This window comes from Branchiostoma belcheri, unplaced genomic scaffold (assembly GCF_001625305.1).
Source record: "Branchiostoma belcheri isolate BF01 breed outbred unplaced genomic scaffold, Haploidv18h27 scaffold35, whole genome shotgun sequence".
Taxonomy (NCBI): Eukaryota; Metazoa; Chordata; class Leptocardii; order Amphioxiformes; family Branchiostomatidae; genus Branchiostoma; species Branchiostoma belcheri.
The window spans coordinates 2,804,239-2,827,807 of NW_017803965.1; the positions used below are offsets into that span (position 1 = coordinate 2,804,239).

The following is a 23,569-nucleotide window of genomic DNA, read 5'->3' on the forward strand; positions in this document are numbered from 1 at the left end:
TCATAACTGCCCAAGGTGACTACTCAGGGGACCGATAAGTGATTCTGGTCTATGTGGACAGGATAATATCACTTCTATTAGTAAAATGAATAGAAACCTTAAAATTTCCTATTTACATATCTTATTTGCATATTAAGGACAACTTAAATGGTCCCTGTAACCACTTGTCAAAGTCACATGTATTGATAATGAAAAACTTGCAATTGGAACCTACCACATTGTGCATGAAGGTGGTGATGGGAGCATCGTAGAAGAGGTAGAACCTGGTGAGAGGGCCGATCCTCTTCCACTACTGCGGAAGTCCAACTCCCCTTCCTCTGTGTGAGGAGCTTCATACTCCTCCTCTTTCTCTTCATCCTTCAACTGTACCTGTGATGTCTGCTGGTTGTTGATCAGACTAGGGTAGGAAGAGGGAAATTTATTAATTGTTCCAAATACATGGAGGTTGCACTGTTTTGACTACTGTATTTTTTTCACAGCTGTCATTAAGAAAAGGTAAGAGTTCACTGAAAAGTAAGCGTAATCCTCGTTATTCTTTATTTTATGCAAGTCCAATATCTTCACTCCAAAGTTTTTGCAATTGAAAAAAAATTTTTTGCCCTGACGCTTTAAAAAAAAAAAAAATCCAAGAAGCAACAAATAACTGATGTGGCTTTAACTAAAGAAGAGGAGAAAAGTAACTTTTTCTAATAATTCTAATAATAATTTACCAGTAGCCTTTATTTTTGTGACACACTGTATTTCACACTGTACAATTAACTTTGAAATAATTTGACTTCACAGGTATGATTCCACCTGACTGTAAAATTATTGAAATTGGCAGTGCAGCTTTGAAAGTTTAACTCAAATGATTGCAATCTATGAACCAAATTCTACAGTCTGGACTTTCCTTGGCTGGTAAAAACATTCTCTTATAGTCATCAGCTTGAAAATAGCAGTGCAGCATTGAAAAGTGCCCATGTGCTAACACCCATGTAGGAGAGTGACCAAATAAAGACCCCTGCCTGTTCTCACTATACATGTAGTTGTGAGTGTCCCAATCAGAGTTTGATGGCTTGTTGTACCCATTCCACTTAAATCGAGGGCAGCTGTAACAAATTTATTTCTACAAAGAATAAATTTTAGTACACCCTCTGTATAACTTTCCAGTAGAACATTCAAGACCTGGTTAACTTCATATATCTTTGATAATAATATACACTGTTATCTCTGATTGTGAAGGATTATTAAGACACTGAAAATGTAAATGGCCATCAAAATAAATGGCCATCACTAAACTGATTTTTGTCTTCTTTTAATATTCAGTTATTCTTGATACTATTCTTGAGTACTTATTTCATGGCTATTTACATCAGATATGTAACGTGATAACCCATTACTATATCTCCAGCAGTACTGTAGTTGTTTCTCTTACCCAGATCCAGAGCTGTGCACTACCACCATCTCCATACTCTTGTCCAACTCTTCTCCCTCTGGTATGCTGTCTACAATCATTCCTGCATTAGTTCTAGTCCTGGCCACTACAGGTCTGCCCATGCCAGCTGAGATGGAATAATGGCGTTCATCTGTTCCAAGAGGTTCGATCAAAGTCTCCTCTTCTTTCTGGTCCTCTCGGAAGTAGATGAGAGCAGGGACCAGGGGTGGGATGAAGATACAGGTGAACAGCTGGTGGGGAGAGAAAAAGACAATGTTAGCAAACTGCAGGTAAAACAGCTTGTCTTGCTGCAAGTCACAGAGTACTTTGAGCACAAAACACACAAATACATACACACCTACAAATACAGTATACTTGTCCTTGGTACTGAACACCATCCACACACACACACACCATCCACAAAGATACAAACAGACAGATATACAATGTATATAGACAGACAGACAGACAGACACACATATAAACACATACAGACACACAAAAACACATACATGCACTTAAAGACAAATGCACCTGTCCTTGGTGCTGAATACCATCAAAACAACAGCTTTCCCATGGTTATGACTGACTGAAGTTGCACCAGAAAACCTACCCTAATGATGGAGGTGTCCAGAGCCAACTTGCCCATCCAGATGTTATTGAGGAGAGCCTGACAGGCACTGTGTGCGATGAAGTTGAGGTGGTTTCCACTGATGGCGATCCTCAGGCACGTCAGCTCCCCCCACAGGTACAGCTCTCGGACCAACAGGAGCTGGGTTCGAAGCTCGTCCTCTCCCCAACACTCGTTCAACACACCAAGGGCAAGGTCTTCAAATTTACTGCAAGAAATCAAGGCATAAAAAATTGTTTAGTTTCCCAAATCTCATCAAGTCAAAGTGGATAATGTAGTATCAGGACTACTCTCCAAGCAGAGGTTTGGGTTTTGGCTAAAGTTTCATTTTAACACACATTTGGAAACAGTACTAAACTTACTCTGCATGCTCCAACATTTCCTCGCTCAGTTCCGTGTCGTTCTCCAGCTCTCGTGCCATGGACTTGAGAAGTTTGCTGCCAACCAGAGCGGCGGCCACGCCCTCCTTCCCTTCCTCCCAGAACAGGCGTGCCATCTCCTGCCGGTTCAGAAGCACACAGAACACAAACAGCTCTCTGGTCGGGTCTTCACACACCGCTTTTGGGTCACCACCACCTACGGGCAGAAATTAGCCAGAAATTTTCTTTAATGATCTTCACTGCCTAACAATCATCTGTATCTGTGTCTGTATAGCTAGATAGCCAGGATAACGCCCTTCTTTGCAGGCACACAGCGCAGTGGCAGCTAGCTACATGTATATCACACTGAATGACCTGTTACACCCAATCTTTACACATTAACTTACAGGAGTTGTTTAAAGCTTTCTAGTGATGATGCCCCAGCTGTGCTTGGTGGCAAGGTACCTATATCTACAAACTGTACATTGTAAGACCTCCACTTTAAAACAAGGAAGGTAAAGGGAGATTTTTGAGACTGTCTTGATTTAAGTGTGCAAATCTTGAACATTTTCCAATACTGAATTTAGTACATCTTTTTAAATCCACTGCCTTTTTATTGTCATAGTGGCAGTCTTAGAAAACTATAAGAGTTAATTTTAGACCAAATTAAAAAAGAAATGTTGCTAGTCACAATGTTGAAGGTTATTCTAAAGTTGATGACTACTTGCCGTATCTTTCAGGATTTCTCTCATAGAGGGGGACATAGATCTCGCCCATCAAAGACTGGATAACATGGCCCACATCATTCATAGTTACAGAGACCTTCAGGAAAAAGAAGGTAACAAAAAAATCTGAGATTTCAAACCTTTGGAAAGCATTATGATGCATAATGTGCACAACAACTGCTGACAATTTATAACATCACTTTTAACGTTGTTACCAGTAATATCAATTGAATATAAAATTTCAACTACCTTGGCAGTAGATGGTTTTCGCTTCTGAAAATAAATAACAAAGAAGTAAGAAGTATAGACTGAAGTAAGACTCTGAATGTGAAAATCAAGGCATTCAAATGTCAAGCAAATATAAGGATACAGAAAATTCTATAAGGATACAGAAAAAAATTGTATAAATATTTGATATATTATTGATATGCAAGAACTATAAACGTGTACCAAAATATTGTTTACTTAATCTCTAATAGCAAATGCAGCAAACAGCAAAAAAGTTGGAACTTTTTGTTCTTATTTACAAATTCTCAAAGCATCAACAAGATTTGGCAATCCCACCAATGATTTTGAAGGGGATGATATCCTTTCTCGGAGTCGTTTTTGGAGCATGTCAAACAGCACACCTGACTGTGGAATCTGTGCAGAAACACAGTAATGCATTAGTAACTAGAAAGGTAACATTTGAAAAGCAAAACAATGCATAAGATTTACTATCCCATTGTCTATCCTAACAAGCTGCCACTCTGTTCATTGTTACATATTTTATATATACCGGTAGGGTGACCAAACCCTCCAACTGTCCTGCCATTTGCTACATAATGTAATCCAACACCACAGCTTGATCCAGGTCACTGTCCGTATTTGTTTGGAAAAGAAAGTAAAGGATACAGAGCAAAAACAACATGTTTTTTTTCTGCAAAGGTAAACATTTAAAACCAAAAACTTATAACAAACTTCTAACAAAATAAAATATACAAAAACATGTATAATCATACCTCACTGTACAGCCTCTGTAGCCTTCTAACTGTCAGAAAGTCTTTGAGACTGACTCCATTTTCTAGGAAGAGCTTGACAAAGTTAACCTTGTCTTCAAGAATGGCAGAATACATCAAGTCCTCCAGTTCTTCTTGCTGCAAGGTAAGATGTATTAAATTGTTACAGCAAGACAAGATATACTTAAGAAACCTTTTTGCTAACTAAAGACCTTTAATAAATAAATAAATAAACATAGTCAACAACAACATAAGACTCAGACCTTCCACCTCCTGTCTGCCGTAAAGATGTCAGTTTCAGCGATGTCACTTCTGTTCCAGGCCAGTGCTAGTTTCAGCTGATGTTGGTAGTCATCCTTGTTTGCTGAAGAATCAAGTTTAGTCATTTTTACTGTTGAAATGAATCAAAGCTTTGAGCATGTATCTTTTACTCTAAATTCAATTATCTCTTGGGCCTTAACATGGAACTTAAAAGAAAACTTAAGACCATTATGAGTCAATTTTAATTACTAAACTTTTTGTTTCATTGAATTTAAAGACACACAAGGTACAGAACTGAATGCCTCAGTACCCAAATGGGCGCATCTATTGCATGCAAATCAACTTGTGACACTAGTGTAGAATCCGTCTCAGTTACTTCTGCTACTTACACTAGTAGCATAGCTACAAATTGCATTTATCTATTTGGAGCCATCTAGCAGTTCCTGAATAAACTGCACGTTTAACTACATGGTTGTAATACATACCCCTGAGTAGTGCCCGAAGCATGGCCACGTCTATGTTCTTTGCAGATTCTCGACTGTCAATCTCAAAGATGGACAAGAGTTGCTTCTTCCTGATGCTGTCCACCACCCATTTTGTCCACTGTTTGAGTTTTTTTGGATCCAGTTTTGACGGATCGTTTCCTCCAAACTCTTCTGCTATTTTTGCCCTCAGCACTTCCTCTAGTTGCGTGTCTACACGACCTACAATTCTGAATGACAAATTTGTGATATTGAGAACTTGAATTTCTTGAATCTCTAACTAAAAACTGTATGACATCATTTTCCTTTATAATAATAATAATTGCAAACTTTGATTAAAACAATAATCTGTTTTAACTTTTATTCAGTCCACATCAAGTAATTATGTATACCATGCCATTGATACTTACTCCTGCTTTCCAACATGCCCCTCCACTGCTACCACCTCTTCTAGAGAATGGTTAAACCCATATGCAAGTATGTCAGCAGCACCTCCAGACCCTTCCACTATCACAGCAGGGGTGTTGTTGCTCACTCCTTGATAGACAGTTTCCAGCGTTCCTGGTCCCCCCTGCAGTGCGAGTAGGACGACCGGAATAGAGACTGAACTGGAGCCCGGAGCTGTAAGAAAATTGTTCCTTAGTACCAACCTGGAAATAAGGCTACATGACAGGCTATTCATGTATAAGCTGTTTATATAAGGCAATTGCAGATGGCAGACTTCAGCCCTTCTTCCGATGCTGCATTGCAAATACAGGAAATTGCAAAAGCATCATGTTCAGTAAGTCACTCTTGGTCAAGAAATTTGTACAATTATTTTATTTGAAGGAAATTAAACAACTTCTTGTCTGCAATGACTACATATGGATTGTACATATGGCCATTGTGTAGTACACAACATAATTGTACTATCAGAGAAGAAACCCTACCTTGTGTAGAAGCTCTTGTCTTGTGTTCAGAAATTCTCTTCTCCAGCTCTGCCCTGAGTTTGATCTCCTTGCCAAATTGCTCGTTAGTTCCATCATCCACCAGGATGAAGTGGGAGTGGTTAGGGTCCAGAGCTGCCCGGCCTGGGGGAGGATCCTCCAGGTGGTACCTGGCAGGGAAGGACCCCTACAACATAACAAGGTGGTTAGAGGTGTGCAGTTAGACTCTGAAGGTCCAGGGTTCGAGTCCCTAACAGGGAAATTCTATAAGAGTTCTTATATAGTTATGGTTGACTGAGATGTAAAAAGCCCTACAATGAGGCAAGGTGGGCTTGTGGTTAGAGTTACTGGTAAAAAGGTAGTCCCATAGCCTTTTTTATGCTGTAGGGGCAGTGGGTTGTGTCTAGGGAACTAGGGAACTACGAGGCAAACTGTCACGGGAAGCCTTAGAACTTGCATACTCCACCCTTGTACGTCCCAAGCTAGAATATGCCTCGATACTCTTCAGCAACATGAGTGCTGCCGCCTCCAAGGTGCTCGAACGAGTGCAGTACCATGCGGGTCGTCTCGTCACCGGCGCAGCTCCTCGTACACCTTACACAGACGTGCTGCACGAGCTAGGGTGGGCTACTCTTGCGGCTAGGCGAGACTATCAACGCCTAGTCATCATGTACAAGCTCATTTCCGGCTCTGTTCCCCAGCACCTTCACCCACTCATTCCGACAACGAGACAAGCCCAGAGTCAACTCCAGTTGCGCCTTCGTAACTCTGTACACCTCCACATCCCCAGATGTAGGACCAACATCTACAAGAACAGCTTCATCCCCTACACATCCCGGCTCTGGAACGGTCTACCCAGACACATCACCGACTCTCCCACTCTCAGTCAATTCAAGGCTCACTGCAGAAACCACCTTTTGTCATGATTCTTCTTTTAAACTTGCAGTTATATTTAAACTTTTACCCATAGCCTTCCATTCATCCCAATTTAGTATCTACACTCTTTGCACATATTGCTGCTAGTTAGGAATGTCTCGATGTTCTTATATTATGTATTATAGTATTGTACCTTGTAACCAGTTAACATGTTATCTTTATTTCAGGTCTTGTATTTATAGTAGATTTCTTATTTCATGTTTGTCTGCACGTCTGTACATGTGGGTTATCTAATACCAGTTTACACTGCCTTGATAACCTGTGTCTTGACCTGTTGTCATTGCCAATAAAGAAAGAAAGAAAGAAAGGGAACGGTATTGGAAGGTTGAGTTCAACTCTCTCCTTCCATCACCTTTTACCTCCACAATTGAAGTCAGGGACCCATTTTACACCTTGGTGGAGTGAGGAAAGTCGTGAGTGACTGAGAATCTATTACTATTATGTATTAGTAAGATTCTGTATTATCTAAGGTTTGAATCCCTGGCAGACCCCAGTGTTGTGTCCTTGGAGAAGACATTTTACACCTATTTCTTTACTCTACTCGACATGTACAAATAGCTTACCTGATCGTTGATGAGTTCATCGTTGTGATGCACGATGCCCCATGTTGCCACCCCGATGGCCACCACCTTGTTACTGGACCTGCCAGCCACAGCGTTAGTCCTGACTGCCTCCCCAACATGCTTCATCACACCAGCGTGTGTCCCTCCTGTGATGATCCATGCACCTGCACACATGTATACACATAAACAACACATTCTGTAGTACATGTTGTAGTATTCAAGCACACATACAGACATAGTTCATTCTGAAGAAGAAAAGTGTAGACATTCCATCAGCCAGACTTCACTTGCCATCTACCGTAGGGTTGATATGAACTGTGTGCAGGAATGCTGCTAGGAGGCACTTTTTACCTTACAACACTTGTAATGGGAATTAAGCACCTGTTTTGTCTGGGACTGAAGGACAGAGGCTGGAGAAAACCTGGCCTGAATGCAGTCATACCTTCATCCTTAAGCAAGCCAGCTTATTATTTAAATTTGCAACATTTAGTATTGTTCCTCCTTTTAGTATTGCACTTGATGGTGACGATTCACCTTCTACATGTACTACTAGAAAGTTATACTAAATGTCTCAAAAACATGTGTAAAACACTGAAAATGAGCTAGATCCTCCCATCTACTTGGAGGTCAGTCATACCTGTACTCTGAGCTGCCTTGATGAGACCCTTTCTGAAAACCTCCTGTAGTCTGGGCTTTATGTAGAAGTTTTTGGCCCCACCAGTGACAGAAATGAGAAGGTTGGGAAGTTCTAAGTTCCACTGTTCCCTCATGAGTTTCAGCACATCCTCTGGCTCTGTCGTGTGGTTCACTCTAACAAACTGGAAGAGGAAAAAAAAGGAAATTTTCATGCAAAGAGCACATAACAAAAATAAAGCTATATTATATTTATACATGTATATTGATATTACTATTACTAAGAATTTAATCATGCTCACCTTCCCAACTCTTTGTCCAAAGCCGACGAATTCTAGTTCACCAAAAGCATTAGTCTTCCCGATACTTGTGTGCATCAGTGAGTTCCATTTTGTATCAGGTGGCTTCTTGTTGGCCAAGGCAATTTGATGATGTTGGGATTTGAGGTATCCGCATTTGCACTTTCTTTCTTCACCTTTGCTGTAAAAACAAAGTAGGAAGATAATGTTGATCTCTAAATCTGAAATACTTTTAGCTCAAGATAATCGATGTACAATAATGTGTAGCTTTTTTTGAATAAACAAAATGGTTTTTGAACAATAGTACTGTACTATTGTTCAGAAACCATTTTGTCTATTCAAAATAATGCAACCCGAGAAAGGCTATCCGTTTTGAACTTTCAAACAGACAAGGACCAAAATTGACAGCCAACAATGACAGACACATGCAGATTGACAGATGAACAGATGGAAAATGTTGTCAATTGTGATCAGTTGATATGACGGAAAATGTATTCAAAGAAATTTAATTATTGGAGATGGGATGAAAGCAAGATATAACTACAGCACAACAATTCTGAACTGAAATACAAGCTTAAGTGCATCTTGTAACTTGCAACCTACACAAATATTATGTGCACACCTGTTAATACTGCTTTTCCTCTTTTTCCTGTGCAGGCCAGCAAAATAAAACATGACAAAATTGTGATTGCAAAAAGACAGTGTGAAAGAAGTACTCTCCAAGCAGAGGTTTAAGTTTCAGTGTATTAAATTTTGATATTTATTATGTGTTTTAGGCATTTTCATCAAGTTTTCTGTTTTGTACTGGTATCTTCTTTTACACCAGCCAAACATTTGGCAAATGGATACTGCCTGGCCAATTGATATTGTCTTTGTAACCACCAAAAGATACTTGGAGATCACGAAAGAAGAGCACCCACAAATAAACTGGAAACACCACTGTAAACACAGGAAAGTGTAAAATAAAAGAACACAAACACACAAAGACACACCATGTACATGTACATGTAGGTGAACGTGCTGACAGTCTTAAAAGATCCTAATGTGCTTTGTTTTGGTCAAAATTCATTGGGTATGTAAAAGAGTGTAAAGAAGAAATGTATGAAGAATCACATGTATACCAAACATGCACTTTCAGAAGGTTTTCTAATGGCATCATTAGCAAGATAGATGTGAAGAAGTATGAAAAACACTTTTAAGTATTAAAATACAGTCAGTTACAAATTTCTAGACTTCTAAGTCATCAGGTTCTAAACAAGTTTTTTTTTCAAAATTTGGAACATTTGATAACATTGCCATGCACTTTGTAAGATCATGGAAAACTGACAATCCATTAAGACAATGTAGACAGGACAAGAAATATATTCCTGTACTGTATTTTTTACCTTTTCTCATCTGCAATAAAGGTGATGCATTCTCTCATTTCGATGTGGTTGCGTATCCAATGACATGACTCAGTTTGCTGTGAAGACAAATGAGATAGTGGAAGTGAGTTCATGGTTCCAACTGCGCATGCTTAATTCAAAATCATATTTTGCATCATTATATTACGTGTCTATCTGGGTATAACTGCCAAATGAAAATTCAAACATACAAATGAAACTCTTCTAATGAATAAAAAGAACCATATTAACTTATATATATATATATGTATATTGGTAATGCTATACTATACAAATAACTGACTTACTGATGAATTTACCAGCTACTCTGAGTCTGACATCAAAGTTTATAACATTAGACATTTCAAATGCCTCTGTGGATGACCTACATGAGATCAATTTTTTTTACAAATATTGAAAAAGAAGTCCTTGAAAAGTCAAGAAAAATTGAGACCTCACCTCACTAGCGTCAAATGACCCAGTCCTACGGTGGCCATTTTTGAAGCGACCTTTGCCTTTTCGTGGTGCAAAAGAACTCTGCCATCCAGTCTCTCTGCTCTTGGTAGTTTTACTGTGATTCTCCGAGGGCTGAATTTTATTCTTACCTGGCATTGTCGCCATGGCTTTATAGAACCTTGGGCTAAAACAGATACGAGTAACATCAATGAGGGAGATAACATTGTAGTTGAACAATAAAAGTTGGTGGTCATTCCAATGGGTTTATAATCAAATTGACTTGGGTACCATAGGAAAAGGAAGTACACAAGATTTGTAATGAATGTATAAAAGTATAGTACATTGTAAAAAAAAATTAATAAAGAGAAAATGGGAATATGATTGATAAAAGTTGAGTATCCTAATCTTTTTGTGCCAAGTACCATAGCCAGCTAACAGTTAATCTTATGTGACCATTCCATATTCTTTTCTTTGAAACATACAGCAAAGCTGAAGTCAATGCTGGGACTTACTGCTTTTATGACTACTTCATGATTTATTCATTACCATGTGTATATAATATTATGATACACATTGCATTGACAGTGTTCTGCTGTGATATTGAAAAGATTGAAGCAGTTTGAGCGACATATATCAACAAAATCTGTTATGATAAGCTATGATAATGCTGATTGAAAATCAAATGTCGGATCATTAAAAACCATTAGTCGGATCATTAGTTCTTATCAAGGACACCGTGTACATGTAATTGTCCTTGGTTCTTCTTGAGTTGAAAACAAATCAAATTTACTGCTGCTCGCTACAAAAAGGCGAATCGTGTGCATGTGAAAATTATTTGACGACTAAAAATAACATATGCCACCACCACCACAAGTACGATTCGGCTATTTTCGACTTACCTTGAAGAGCTTTAAGGAAGAAATCCTATCTGAACAAACACATTACATATTCAGAATACAATTTGCTAATGCGCTACTGATATATCTAAAGTACAGGCTGAGATTTATGAAGAAATGGGGAGGAGGGGGGGGGGCGTTAAGGCTTCTCCTGTTTCAATAGCAACGTTCCCAAACAATCACTCAAAACGTCATGCCCCCTCAATAATTGTGCAACATTCACATGCAAATTTCGGCTTACCTGGCCTTTACAAAGTCGGAAACACTGATTCAACGAACGTCTGAGGACTATCTGAGCAGAATGTCAGCGAAAGTAGTTCAAACACTGACAAAAAGAAGCCATATTTTTGTGGCTAATTACGAGGGTCAACATTTTGCTTCTAAATCGTCCCGCGGCTGGACTGCCTTCGTTCGTCCGGTCGTCCACAAGAAACGTCAATCATATGACGTCATGGACGATACCATTTTACAATTAACCCAACAGGACATTTGGGTATTTCATGTAGCGTTAGGTGTTATCATCCCGAAAGAAATGCGTGGTTTTCTACGATAGAACAAAAAAGCAATATAAATAAGAAAACAACGTTTAGAAGTGAAATTAATAATTCTTGAATCATTAACGATTACTCTCTTTCACTTAGCACATTTTGCCATGGCACAGTCTATTAAAGATTTTGCGTAAGTTAAGGGCGGGAACAAATGAAATGATAAGGTTAACGTTAATGCATGTAACGTTAAGTCGTACAGGAGAATTAAAAACCCAAAACGAACAAACAAAAAAGACGGCAGCATTTAGATCGAAGAATAAAGAGTGAAATAAGTCTCATAACCCATTTGTCATGTTTTAACTTTTCTACATGTAATTTTATTAACGCTTTATGTGTGTTATCGTATTTTTTCTGAACAAATGAATGAATGAAATGTTTATTCATCAAAACACATAACGTTATGCTGAATTGCGTGTTTAAATACTAAAACAAAATCTACGACGCATTTTTAGTGGTAACTGATTTCACACATGATATTCTAAGGAAACGTACAATGCAGTTTCAATAGAACCTTAGTTACGTGCCATATCCTGCTATCTATTTTTCCATAACAAAAATTAGAATATTTATCTTGAACAAATTTAACTTTAATCGTTAGCCAGTGTTAGCGTTTAATGCCAATTTTGGGTCTCAGTTTGCTCCTTCAAGACGACAAAAGCCCAAGGACTGCAATGAGTAAGAACTTCGGAGTTCAACATGTCAGTCATAATGCCATGTTTAAAAGGTAATGCCCTATTTTGATTACATTTGATTATCAACGCAGGACTTTTTATTATAAAACGAAGTGGCGTCAAAGGCGACTTTCCAGCGTCATAAAAAGTACAACACCCTGACCACCCCTGCGCCAAAACGCCTTTGCTACGGTCCAATTAAAGCTCAGGGCGATTTTCTTTCTAAGTCCGTAATCCATGCGCATAATTACTTCACGTTACTTTTATCTACAAGGTTTGAAGCTTTCATATGAAAATTGTAGAAACCCTACAAGATGTTGGTGTCTTTGATGGTATGGTATCTTGCATAAAGGTTTTTTGACACAGTCGTGTAAGGTAAACTCCCGATGAACTACTTTCTTGGTGGTTGTTTAGTCGGAGGGATATGGTGTGCACGTAGAACCAATATGGCCGCCATCTTGTTGTAATAACTACCGATTGTGGTGAATTTTGCAGAAAAATTCTCCAAAACGGCTGGATACATCAAGAGTTTGAATCCCGTACCAGCCAGGAAAGAATATGAAGGATCCATATATTACGGTAAGTGTCGTGTACACGGCGTTCTGAGCTCATCATGGCGCTGAAACTAAGGGGGTGACGAGGTAGGAGGCGGGGAGATAGATCGAAGCCTGGACGATTAAATTCATCCTCGCAGAGCGCTAGCTAATTTCGTATCTTCCTCCTCAATTTCTATCCATAGAATCCTTCATATTATCGTGGGAGTTCATCAAAAGCATTGCAATGAGATTTTTTATCTAATAGTGGTCGGAAAGAGATGTATAACGGGATTTTACCCGGTCCGCTTGGATCAACCTTGAGGAGTTGATGTGTAAACGATATAGGCCCTGGTACGCTACGACTATGGCAGCTAGCGTTCCTGGCTTAATACCTTGAACCATTCATTTTATGACAAAAATCCTTTGAAAAGAAGCCATTCTCGTCCTCACTGATCAAAGGAGCTTTATGTTATAGACAAAAGTGGCATGTACTGTTAGATTTTGCATACGTGATAGACGATAGAATGGGATGCAATGTTTTTAACATTGGCGGGGTACGCTATCCCTCCCCACTCGCGCCATCACCAAACGCCGCTAATTCGGACGGCTCTCTGCAAACGTATTTCCTCTACTCCATCTCCTAGCCGCCCAATATTGGCAATATTTCGCACACTTTTGGTCAGATGATATCCATGAGATGTTAAGATTTCTAGTTGTGTCAGTGTGGATGGTTATAGAGTTGACGTTTTAGGACACTAGCGGGCACAAATTTATGTCGGACGACTTTATGGAAATGTCCAGGCGGCCGGCCCGGGAACTAGGTGGAGCGCGAGGTCGCCAGGTCCCGCAAATTCCCGCACCTTTTGTTTGGGGCGTCCTTGGGCCAAGAACGAAGGGCTAACCCGCTGGTCTGACCAGCAAAATCTCATCCAGAAACTCCTAGCAAAATATCCTCCCTCGTTCCTGCACTGAAGGTGTGATTTTTTTTAAAACTGGGACAATGAAAATTAAATTTATGGCAAGGGTGAGGGCCCGGACGACCCGATCGGCGCATGTTGCGACCAAATAAAGATAAAACCTTCTCAGTGAAGTGTAAACCCAGTTCCTCAGCGTTTCTATCAGTCACTCTAGTTCCCCAGTGCTTATAAAACGATCCTATAGCGTTATTTTGCCTGCTGATGATATAGTTTGCAGGCACAGGTTTGTAGGGTCATTGCCCCTCTGTCCAGTGGCCATGCTGCACCTTATACTAGTTACATTTCCTGATATGGTCCGGGATTGTCCACAAAGGGAGATGAGATGGGGAGGGGAGTGCACACGTCTTTATGATCATAAATTCATAGTTAAGGGAGATGAGACTTTACTAGCATGGGCGTAATATACTAATAACATATACGCTAATGAAGACCATAACACACTCAGAGGTCGAAATGCCACCCGCATGTGCAGGTTATTTTTTAGTGGTACATGTAACTAAAATTGCTAGTGGTATTTCTGATATCTACCTTTACTGGTCCATGATAACACCAGCCCCAGGTGGTAAGGTGCCTCCAAAAAAGCTTTATGCTCTTCATATTAGCATTACTGAATACAGCAGATGACAAAACTAAAATTGGCACTACTAGAAACATTTTTCTAACATTCTTTTTTTGATGGACTGAAAGGCAAAGAAACTAAGTAATCATGCCAAACTAATGTAGGTAATTTTGATTGTTACCTGTACCAGTGCAAGTATGAAGAATAAAGTTGTAGTATTTTGAGCTCGGTTTTTCGCAGGTGGGGCTTCTGGCACTTTTATGACAGATAGACAGAAGATGCACCTGTTCTCAGGTAAATCCCCATGAGGGTTGCATTTCTATAATTTGTACGTTAAAATCATTCGTTTAAAGCCTGTCATTAGATGTAACAAAGCTATACAACCTTGATAATTTAGTTCACATGCACATTCGGAATGTTTTTGTCTATATTCACTGATCTGAATATCAGTGAGATAAAAGAATTGTTACCTGTGTGTCAGTTCCGTATACAACAATTTGAAGCATCACACTTTTATACATCTTTGAGGTTCCATTATTCTGTAATGACACCAATTGTCCAGTTAGATTTCAAAACGCCAATGCCCATGTTATTTCCATCATACATTTTCTCATTACAGTTAGTTAGTAGCTTCAAAGTAATGTAGTGCATTTATGTTGAAGCCAAGGATATTATGAAATATTTTCTAGGTACATGTATTCTAATTGTATACATTTTTAACTGGTGTAGGTAACGCACTATTGGCCTTAATTTTTTTGAAGCCCTTTCATTTTCAATTCTTCCCGCAAGATTTTGGAAACTGTATTACTGGTAGTACACTACTAAATTAGTAGTGTGGCTTGAAAGTGTCTTATTCATGATAAACTATATACAGTGGCCCCATGTTTTTTTTTTTTGACCAAAATGACAAAAATCTGAAAATGTTATTTTATAATTTTGTTGTGGGTTGTAGCAGCATCTTTTGGTTGAAGATTTTCCATTATTTCTTGTTGTAAATGTTGGTATGATGAACAATCATCCTGATTGTGTTAAGGTTATGTGGACGTTACCCATTTTTTTTTTAATTACAGGAGTTCAGTATCATCACAGATGATGGATATGTCTCTTTTTTATGCAGTAAAATGCATGGAAAACTATACATGGGGAAAATCTTCAGTCTCTTTGTTACCCCACTATCCCATTCAAATCAAGTATTTGCACAGGTGATAAAAGTGTGTTATTGCTTTTTTAATGGTTGGTAATGCGTTGACCAATGGATCTACCTGTGTGTTTTGGTCATGTCAGAGTCATAGGCACACAATCCAACTGTTTCCCCCTTGTGAACAATTTGGTATAGTCTATGGCACTTTGCCAAGGTTTCTAATAACATTGCATTCAAACCTTTCTCCCTGTGTTGTTCCAGCAATGCTTAGAGTTTGCAAAAATGCTAACTTACATCATAGAAAGATACTTCGGTAAGGATAATATCTTGGTCTTCATCCAAACACCTTTTTGAAGATATAAAATGTTTTTACAGCTGTAAGGAACAATATGGTATGTATTACGAATGTTATGTAGCTTTACGTAAGCATCAGTTTTCCTTGTGTTACTTTATTAATTTTTCATACAAGAAATTCCAGTGATGTGACTGAGTAAGCATAAAAAACCTTAGGATGTGGTATTGGGTTGGAATTACGAAGCAAAATTACACCTACTAGCTACAGGTTACTGTGACCTAGGAAGTGTACATGCTGAATACAACCTAGCACCCCTATCAGCTGACAAAATTGGAATAGTCCTTATCAATCAAATCACCTGTTAAAGGTCACCAGACCATATTTAGGCCCGTAGGTCAGGAACCTGATTGGTCAGGGCTGACCCTGTGTCATCATCTATTGTGTCTGGCAGGATCAGAGGATCGTGCCATTTGCCTGGCGGGGTGGAGGGATATGTTTTCATGGGCCATTTCACTGCTATCTTTCTAGTGTAGCTATCATACAGAGTCATGCTATTGTTTATGCTATAATGTTGTTACGAAGATAGGTCTAAATAGCTCGTTAGTTGCAAAATGAAGACTTATGGACCACATCTTGTGTTTTAAAGATCAAAGGTAATCTCCTAACAAATAGACAGGTAATTTTGTGTTGAATTTTTCACTCATACATGAATAATACAGGAATGCCCTTGTGAGGCATTTGGCAGATTGTTCTCAGTGAGTTTATGTGTGTATGTCCAGTGCAATATAGCCCTTTTGGCATTTGTTTTTTGATGCTAAAAACAAGGTAGATACAGTTGCCGATGAATTTCCATGATAAATACAGTTATATGTATTGGTACAAATTTATTTATTAACTGCTGTTGTTCCATGTGGTTGAATTTCTATGGTTCAAGTACATGTATTTTCTGAGCAAATGTTGCAAAAAGGCATCTTGACACTGACAGGTTGTTGAGGCTACAGTAGTACTCCAGGTAGACTGTAACTTGTAAGTGTAACCCTGCTATAAGCATACAGCATCTACATGTAATGTGGCTGATTTTTTGTACTCAAATATAGAAAATGATGCATGGAAAAATGATGACTCCCATTTATAGATACATTGACAAATCGGATTTGTAAGGTATTTTTGATACCTGCCTGCAGTATTTTGTTTACTAATAATCATCACCTGACCTGTGAAGTGCTCAATAAAGAATGAGCCACATAAAAATGTTCTTTCCCCTCGTGCCACCAAATTAACCTTCTCCCTGCTGACCAACCCTGTAACCAATAGAGAATTGGTTCCCAAAATAATCTCTATGTAGATCTTGTGGAGGCTGCAAAGACAGTGCAATTTATTAGCAGTATCCATTTGGCAGGCAGCTACCATTTGCCACCCGTACAAAAGAGGAAGCCCAATAAAAACGTCTAAAATACGTCCGAAATAAGTCCAAGCCTCAACCTGTGCTTGGAGAGTTGTCCCCAAACAGCTACTTCAGTGTGGCTAAGGTTAAGTTCCTGCGTAAGTGAAGGAATTGACAGTCAATGGCTCCTGTTACTTGCTGCAGGTAACAACTACAGGATTGAACCATCACATCTGAGGAGCCGTGTGATAGCGCCTCAGTAGAACATGGAGGGTGGCGAACCCTCCGTCACCCCTCCCACACAGCGTAGAGGACCGGGTCGGCCACGGAAGGATGGACTCTCGCCCATCTCACGCAAACGGAAAGGGTAAGAATCATACCAGTTGTCAAGGCGACAGTTACTTGTAGACTTTTCCAAGAAATAATGTATGTGTGTCCTAATCATGAGGTATTGTTATTTTGGCCTTGGAAGGTTTCAGTTCACATTTTCTTATTTGCTTGTGTTAAATGAGGTATTGTTATTTTGGCCTTGGAAGGTTTCAGTTCACATTTTCTTATTTGCTTGTGTTAAACAGTTACTGCAGATATTGTGGAAAAGTGTAGGAAACTTGCCTGTGTAGTAGAGGACCAATGATGTTATATATTATATTGAAATGTTGACAATTGTTTTCTTTTTGTGGTGACTGCAAAGCCAGCATGTATTTAAGAACATTATCTTTATTAAAGTACAATGTTTCTTAAAAAACAAACAAACAACATCTCTTACAGAATAAGTAACAGCATCTCTTTAAAGAATAGCATCTCGTAATCTTAAACAGCATCTCTTAAGGAGCAGCATCTCTTAAATGAACAGCATCTCTTAACAAACAGCATCTCTTAAACAGCATCTCTTTAATGAACAGCATCTTGTATTCTTACGGAACAGCATCTCTAAACAGCATCTCTCATTCTTAATGAACGGCATCTCTTACTCTTAAAGAACAGCATCCTAAGGAACGGCATGTATTTTGTTGTCCTGTAGGACTAGTCGAGGCAGAGGAAGAGGCCGAGTACCTGTGATTGATGATGATGATGACATGCCACCAGCACCAGTTCCTGTACCCATACCAGTATCAGTACCAAACGTCCCCCCAGCTCAGCCTGACTACAAGTCTCCAATCACCATCAAATCAGAGGGAGAGCCAGTGGAAGTTAGAACAGCTACCGACCAGCAGTTTTTGCCTCAAACTGGTGCAACTGTAGATCTTCCAATAGACACTGGTCCTCCCCCTGGGGACAGCTTCATGACTTTTGGAGGAGGCGATAGTGAAACAATGGGGTAAGAATAGTAACTGGTTTATGTGTCTTTGATTGAGAATCAGTTGATAGATACATGTACTGTAATTCACTTTATGTTCACGGAAGCAAAATTTCATGGTCTGAGAAAAGTGAACATATTCACAGAACTATATATTCACTGTGATACACATGTAATCGAACACTCTCTTGAAAACGTATATGATTAAACATTTGAAAACTGATTTCTGAAGGACTTAAACATAGTGCACGTAGTGGCAACATGGTTTGAAGCAAAAAAACCTGTTCCAGTGCCACATCAGCTGTAAATCTGGTGCTGAAATGTCCCATGCAGTCAGCAGTGAGAAGGTTAAATGTGGAGTTCTCCCCTACAGGTCAGATATCCGCTGTGCGTTCTGCTGTTGTGGAGAGAAGTCTCTCCTGGGGCAGGGCGACATGACCCGGTACGATCCCACCCCGGGGTTCAACCCCTTCAAACGTAGGATAGACCGGACGCAGCGCTCCTCCACCGAGGCAGCAGGAGACCAGAACGAACGCAGTCCCAAACAGCACCTGACATGGAGGAGACAGAGAGGACCAGGCAAAGCCTCCAGGTAAGGCTGGACGCCAGGCTAACGTTTTTTTTTACCAACATACCGGCAAAAATCTAGGCACACCACTATGAAGGTACATCATTGCACAGAATGTTTATTACTGAGTTTTGCATGAATATTCTGTTTTTGTCTTTAAAGTTTAACAAATCCTTCTTGTGATTTTAAGGAAAACTGTGTAAGATTTATGGAAAACTGTGTAATTACATGTCTTGATGTGTTGTATTGCAATGTTATGTGTCTAATGTTTCCCTGCATGTATTGTACGATCATTTGGGGCCAACGTGACCTGGGCTCAGTGTCTTTTTCTTATTTGCAAATAAAGAATGATTTTACTACTTGTGGAAGCATAATATTTTTGTTGGTAGGCCTAAATGATTTTACAGTATGTGACATAAACATGTTTGATATTTCTAACCTCAGGGACAGAAGTAAATCTCCCAGAAGATCCAACCCCCACTATGAATCGGAGACTGGGTGTTGTGCTGTGGGGATGGATGAACTGAGCTGTGTGGGCAGGACAGAGGAAGTCGACCCCAGTGTGGTGTTTGAACCTTCAGGTAGGGAAACCACTTAACTATCAGAGAAGGGCTCTAGCCAGCTTGAAAGTTTTTTATGTCAGCCCAGGTTCATCATCGCCGCAGGCACTCGCTATCTAGGGGGGTCCTGGGAGACCACCCCCCCCCCAGTAAAATTTGGATTTGCAAGCCTTCAAAAATGCAATTTCCCACATTTTGAGAGGCAAATCATGGTGTTGAGAGTGGTTGTCCTTTGGATGTTTTCATATGTTTGTTAATTGTTGACGGATTGGTCAAGGTTGATGGATTGGTTTTAAAAAGATTTGTCTCACGCCGCAAAGTTCCGTAATTGACGGAAAAACTGGTGCTGGCTAGAGCCCTGGTGTTCTCACTTTGCTGTCTGACTGTAGGGGTTCCCTGCCCTGTGATTTTGACTGCTTATGTTGTGATTTAGCCACACTGTTTATTAACCAGTGAAGGGGTGTTTCTATGTAGGGAGAGCCTTGAGACCCTTTTGAAATTGACTTTGACTTCAGAATAAACTATAACAGAGAGTAAACGTTAGTTTACAATATTTATTAAATATCAAAAACAAGTTCCAGCTATGACACTCCTCAAACATGGGGACAACCGTTACTTCTTATTCAAAAGGATGTCCCTAACAGAAGCACAATATTTGGGCCTGCTTGGGATTGGAACCTAGAACTTTTAGATTCTAAGTCAAGTACCCTGACTACCATGTGACTTGACGAGTCATGTCTACTTCTGTCCCTTCAGGTCACACCTGGGCGCACCACTGCTGCGCTGCATGGTCTGAAGGAGTCTGTCTGGATGACAATGGCATCCTCATCAATGTAGATAAGGCGGTTTTCTCAGGTATCACACAGGTAGGTGAAGAGTTCAGTCAACAAACTTCTTTACACTCAAGTCAACCAAGTGCTTGTATCTGTCCGATGTTTCGGTGACCGCCTGTCACCTTCCTGAATACTTACTGATTCTACTATGAACTACAGCTAGGTGTGTCTGCTGCAGTGTGTAGTAGGTCACCAAAATGTTGGCTAGGTTGTGTACAAATGACTTTGTTATCTAGGTAGGCACAGGAATTTTTATCATGAATACTTAACCACAACAATAGCATAGAGACTTTTGAATTGGCTTTTACAAGTATAAAACATATTATAAAAAAACATATAAAAAAATAAATATATATGCTATTTTAACATTTACAAGGTATATAGTATATCAGTATAAAGAGTTTTATTACAATTTACACTATTGTTTCTAAGGCCACACCAATTTAATTTCTTGGTTAACGGATTTTTCCAGAAAAATAATGGAGCAGGCGGGCGAAAAAATAATAAAAATAAAAACAGGCCTAGGCATCCTATTATGGCCCAAAATGGTACGATAGGAGCCATGAAGTCAACACACCAGGCTGGTTCAAAATTTAAACAATGAATTTTGAACTTTTAATGATACCATTGCATTGAAAGATGGAATAACTGTAACAAGTAGGATGAAAAGGACTGTTTTCAACTGTTCAGGGCAAAATANAGTAAAATTTGGATTTGCACTGTTTTTTAACCAGTGAAGGGGTGTTTCTATGTAGGGAGAGCCTTGAGACCCTTTAGAAATTGACTTTGACTTCAGAATAAACTATAACAGAGTAAACGTTAGTTTACAATATTTATTAAATATCATATCAATAACAAGTTCCAGGTATGACACTCCTCAAACATGGGAACAACCGTTACTTCTTATTCAAAAGGATGCCCCTAACAGAAGCACAATATTTGGGCCTGCTTGGGATTGGAACCTAGAACTTTTAGATTCTAAGTCAAGTACCCTGACTACCATGTGACTTGACGAGTCATGTCTACTTCTGTCCCTTCAGGTCACACCTGGGCGCACCACTGCTGCGCTGCATGGTCTGAAGGAGTCTGTCTGGATGACAATGGCATCCTCATCAATGTAGATAAGGCGGTTTTCTCAGGTATCACACAGGTAGGTGAAGAGTTCAATCACACTGGATAACAAACTTCTTTGCACTCAAGTCAACCAAGTGCTTGTATCTGTCTGATGTTTCGGTGACCGCCTGTCACCTTCCTGAATACTTACTGATTCTACTATGCACTACAGCTAGGTGTCTCTGCTGCAGTGTGTAGTAGGTCACCAAAATGTTGGCTAGGTTGTGTACAAATGACTTTGTTATCTAGATAGGCACATGAATTTTTATCATGAATACTTAACCACAACAATCACATAGAGACTTTTGAATTGGCTTTTACAAGTATAAAAACACAGATTAAATATACATGCTATTTTAACATTTACAAGGTATATAGTCTATCAGTATAAAGAGTTTCATTACAATTTACACTATTGTTTCTAAGATCAAAACTGAAATTTGTGACTTGGAAAAGGGTGAAGATGGAATTTGACTCAGATGGTTTACCTTATTCTTGTTGGAGTGAACTAGGTAAAATAATTTTGTTTTTTTTCTCTTCTATTTCAGAAATGTAGTTACTGTAAGCGGTTTGGAGCGACCATCCTTTGCCGGAATGCCAAGTGCAATAAACTGTTCCACTATCCGTGTGCGGCTGGAGCAGGGGCCTTCCAGGACATCAAGACCATGTCTCTCCTCTGTCCTGATCACCTAGAGGAGGCAGAGACAATAGGTATGTAAGGCTTAGGGAAAAAATGGATGTTTTCCATTTTAGGGAACACTGATTTAAAGGATGACATCCGTGCGCGCATTGATTTTTACCTGTTCTACAAAAAAAAAAAATCACCTCCAAGGCTCTGGCCTGGGTACCAGGTGCCAAACCCACCCAGGCTGCCGAAACTTCACAGAACTCAACAACTCAGTACAATGCCCACTCATAAATGCCGCATGCGCAAAAGGCCAGCATGTGCCGGCTTGTGGTAAAAGTCGTACTACTGTAAATACCAGCTTTGTATTCCTGTGGTTTAGAAGAATTATTTTGGGCTGGAATAATTTTTTTATTCGCCCGCACGTACTAGTTTCGGGGTCTTCAGAGGATGTCATCAATAAGATTAAGTCAGTTTGGCCTTACTACTAAAAAAATTAGGGTAGGTAGGTTACTTAAGAAAAATCAGAGTGCATCATTATCTGTTGACAACAATCATGAATATAAAGAAATTGCCATTTGACACCAAATTTGTATTTCTTACTGGGTTAGGCAGCAGACAGACAGTAGGTTAAAACAAACGGTTTATTTCTGTTTGACTTTCTATCCCAGGGGAGAATGCGTGCTGCGTGATCTGTGACTTGCCAGGTGACATCTCGGACCAGCTCTTCTGCACCAGCTGTGGTCAGCACTACCACTGCACCTGCCTGGACCCCCCCGTGGAGATCAACCCAGTGGTACGGGCCGGCTGGCAGTGCCCAGAGTGTAAAATCTGTCAGACGTGCAGGTAACTATTCAACTGAACTAAATCTGTGGTATATTGACCCATAGCAGCTCAATATGTACATACATACAAGTAGACTAAACGTAGAACAATTGTCTGCATTTCTAAAAGAAGGGTTTCTGTAGTGGTCATCAGTTTTTAAAAGGTTTTTTACTCTTTAATATGTATAGAATTAAGTACAGATCTTGTATAACTTCCCATTCCTATGCGTGCAATTCTTGTTTGAAAGTTGCGTATTTTTTGTGTGAAACGCGTGTCAAAGCTGTGCAAAAGTCGTGTAATTCTCATGTGTATCTTGTGTATTTCTCGTGTGAAACGTGCAATCACGTGTAGGAAATTTGGGGCTCATAACTAAGAGTGGCAACATCATTTTCCATATTTGAATGAGAACGAGTATAATATCTTGCATAGCCTGCAAATTGAGTTGTGATATTCTCTAGAAAGTAGTTGTTGTTTTGTACCTGAAATTAGTTCTTGAGTCATGTCATGAATGTTATTTGTGTTGCTAGGCAACCAGGGGATGACAGCAAGATGCTTGTGTGTGACACGTGTGACAAGGGGTACCACACCTTCTGTCTGAAGCCAGCCATGAACACCATACCAAAGAACGGCTGGAAGTGCAAGGTAGCGTCCCAGGGTCTTCTTACTGTAAACTGCT

The 23,569-nt window shown here is 39.6% G+C and overlaps 2 protein-coding genes across 2 annotated transcripts in view; one reads left to right on the top strand and one right to left on the bottom strand.

Moving 5' to 3' along the window:
* LOC109475863 (transient receptor potential cation channel subfamily M member 2-like) overlaps positions 1–11,401 on the bottom strand; it is a 23,949-nt gene extending 12,548 nt beyond the window's left edge. Inside the window, 20 exon segments of the mRNA XM_019776669.1 lie at positions 215–285; positions 288–397; positions 1,415–1,665; positions 2,028–2,253; positions 2,408–2,621; positions 3,133–3,226; positions 3,379–3,402; positions 3,694–3,771; positions 4,131–4,265; positions 4,391–4,491; positions 4,874–5,100; positions 5,281–5,491; positions 5,800–5,983; positions 7,296–7,459; positions 7,933–8,113; positions 8,231–8,408; positions 8,850–8,876; positions 9,613–9,689; positions 10,069–10,249; positions 11,203–11,401. Coding sequence (XP_019632228.1) covers positions 215–285; positions 288–397; positions 1,415–1,665; positions 2,028–2,253; positions 2,408–2,621; positions 3,133–3,226; positions 3,379–3,402; positions 3,694–3,771; positions 4,131–4,265; positions 4,391–4,491; positions 4,874–5,100; positions 5,281–5,491; positions 5,800–5,983; positions 7,296–7,459; positions 7,933–8,113; positions 8,231–8,408; positions 8,850–8,876; positions 9,613–9,689; positions 10,069–10,230 — 2,715 coding nt within the window. The 5' untranslated portion in view covers positions 10,231–10,249; positions 11,203–11,401.
* Positions 11,402–12,601: 1,200 nt separating this feature from the next.
* Positions 12,602–23,569, top strand: part of LOC109475822 (histone-lysine N-methyltransferase 2C-like) — a 64,984-nt gene continuing 54,016 nt past the window's right edge. The window contains 9 exon segments of the mRNA XM_019776604.1: positions 12,602–12,759; positions 17,277–17,439; positions 18,094–18,390; positions 18,743–18,961; positions 19,382–19,518; positions 20,254–20,363; positions 21,992–22,154; positions 22,740–22,914; positions 23,421–23,535. Of these exon segments, the coding sequence (XP_019632163.1) occupies positions 17,339–17,439; positions 18,094–18,390; positions 18,743–18,961; positions 19,382–19,518; positions 20,254–20,363; positions 21,992–22,154; positions 22,740–22,914; positions 23,421–23,535 (1,317 nt within the window). The 5' untranslated portion in view covers positions 12,602–12,759; positions 17,277–17,338.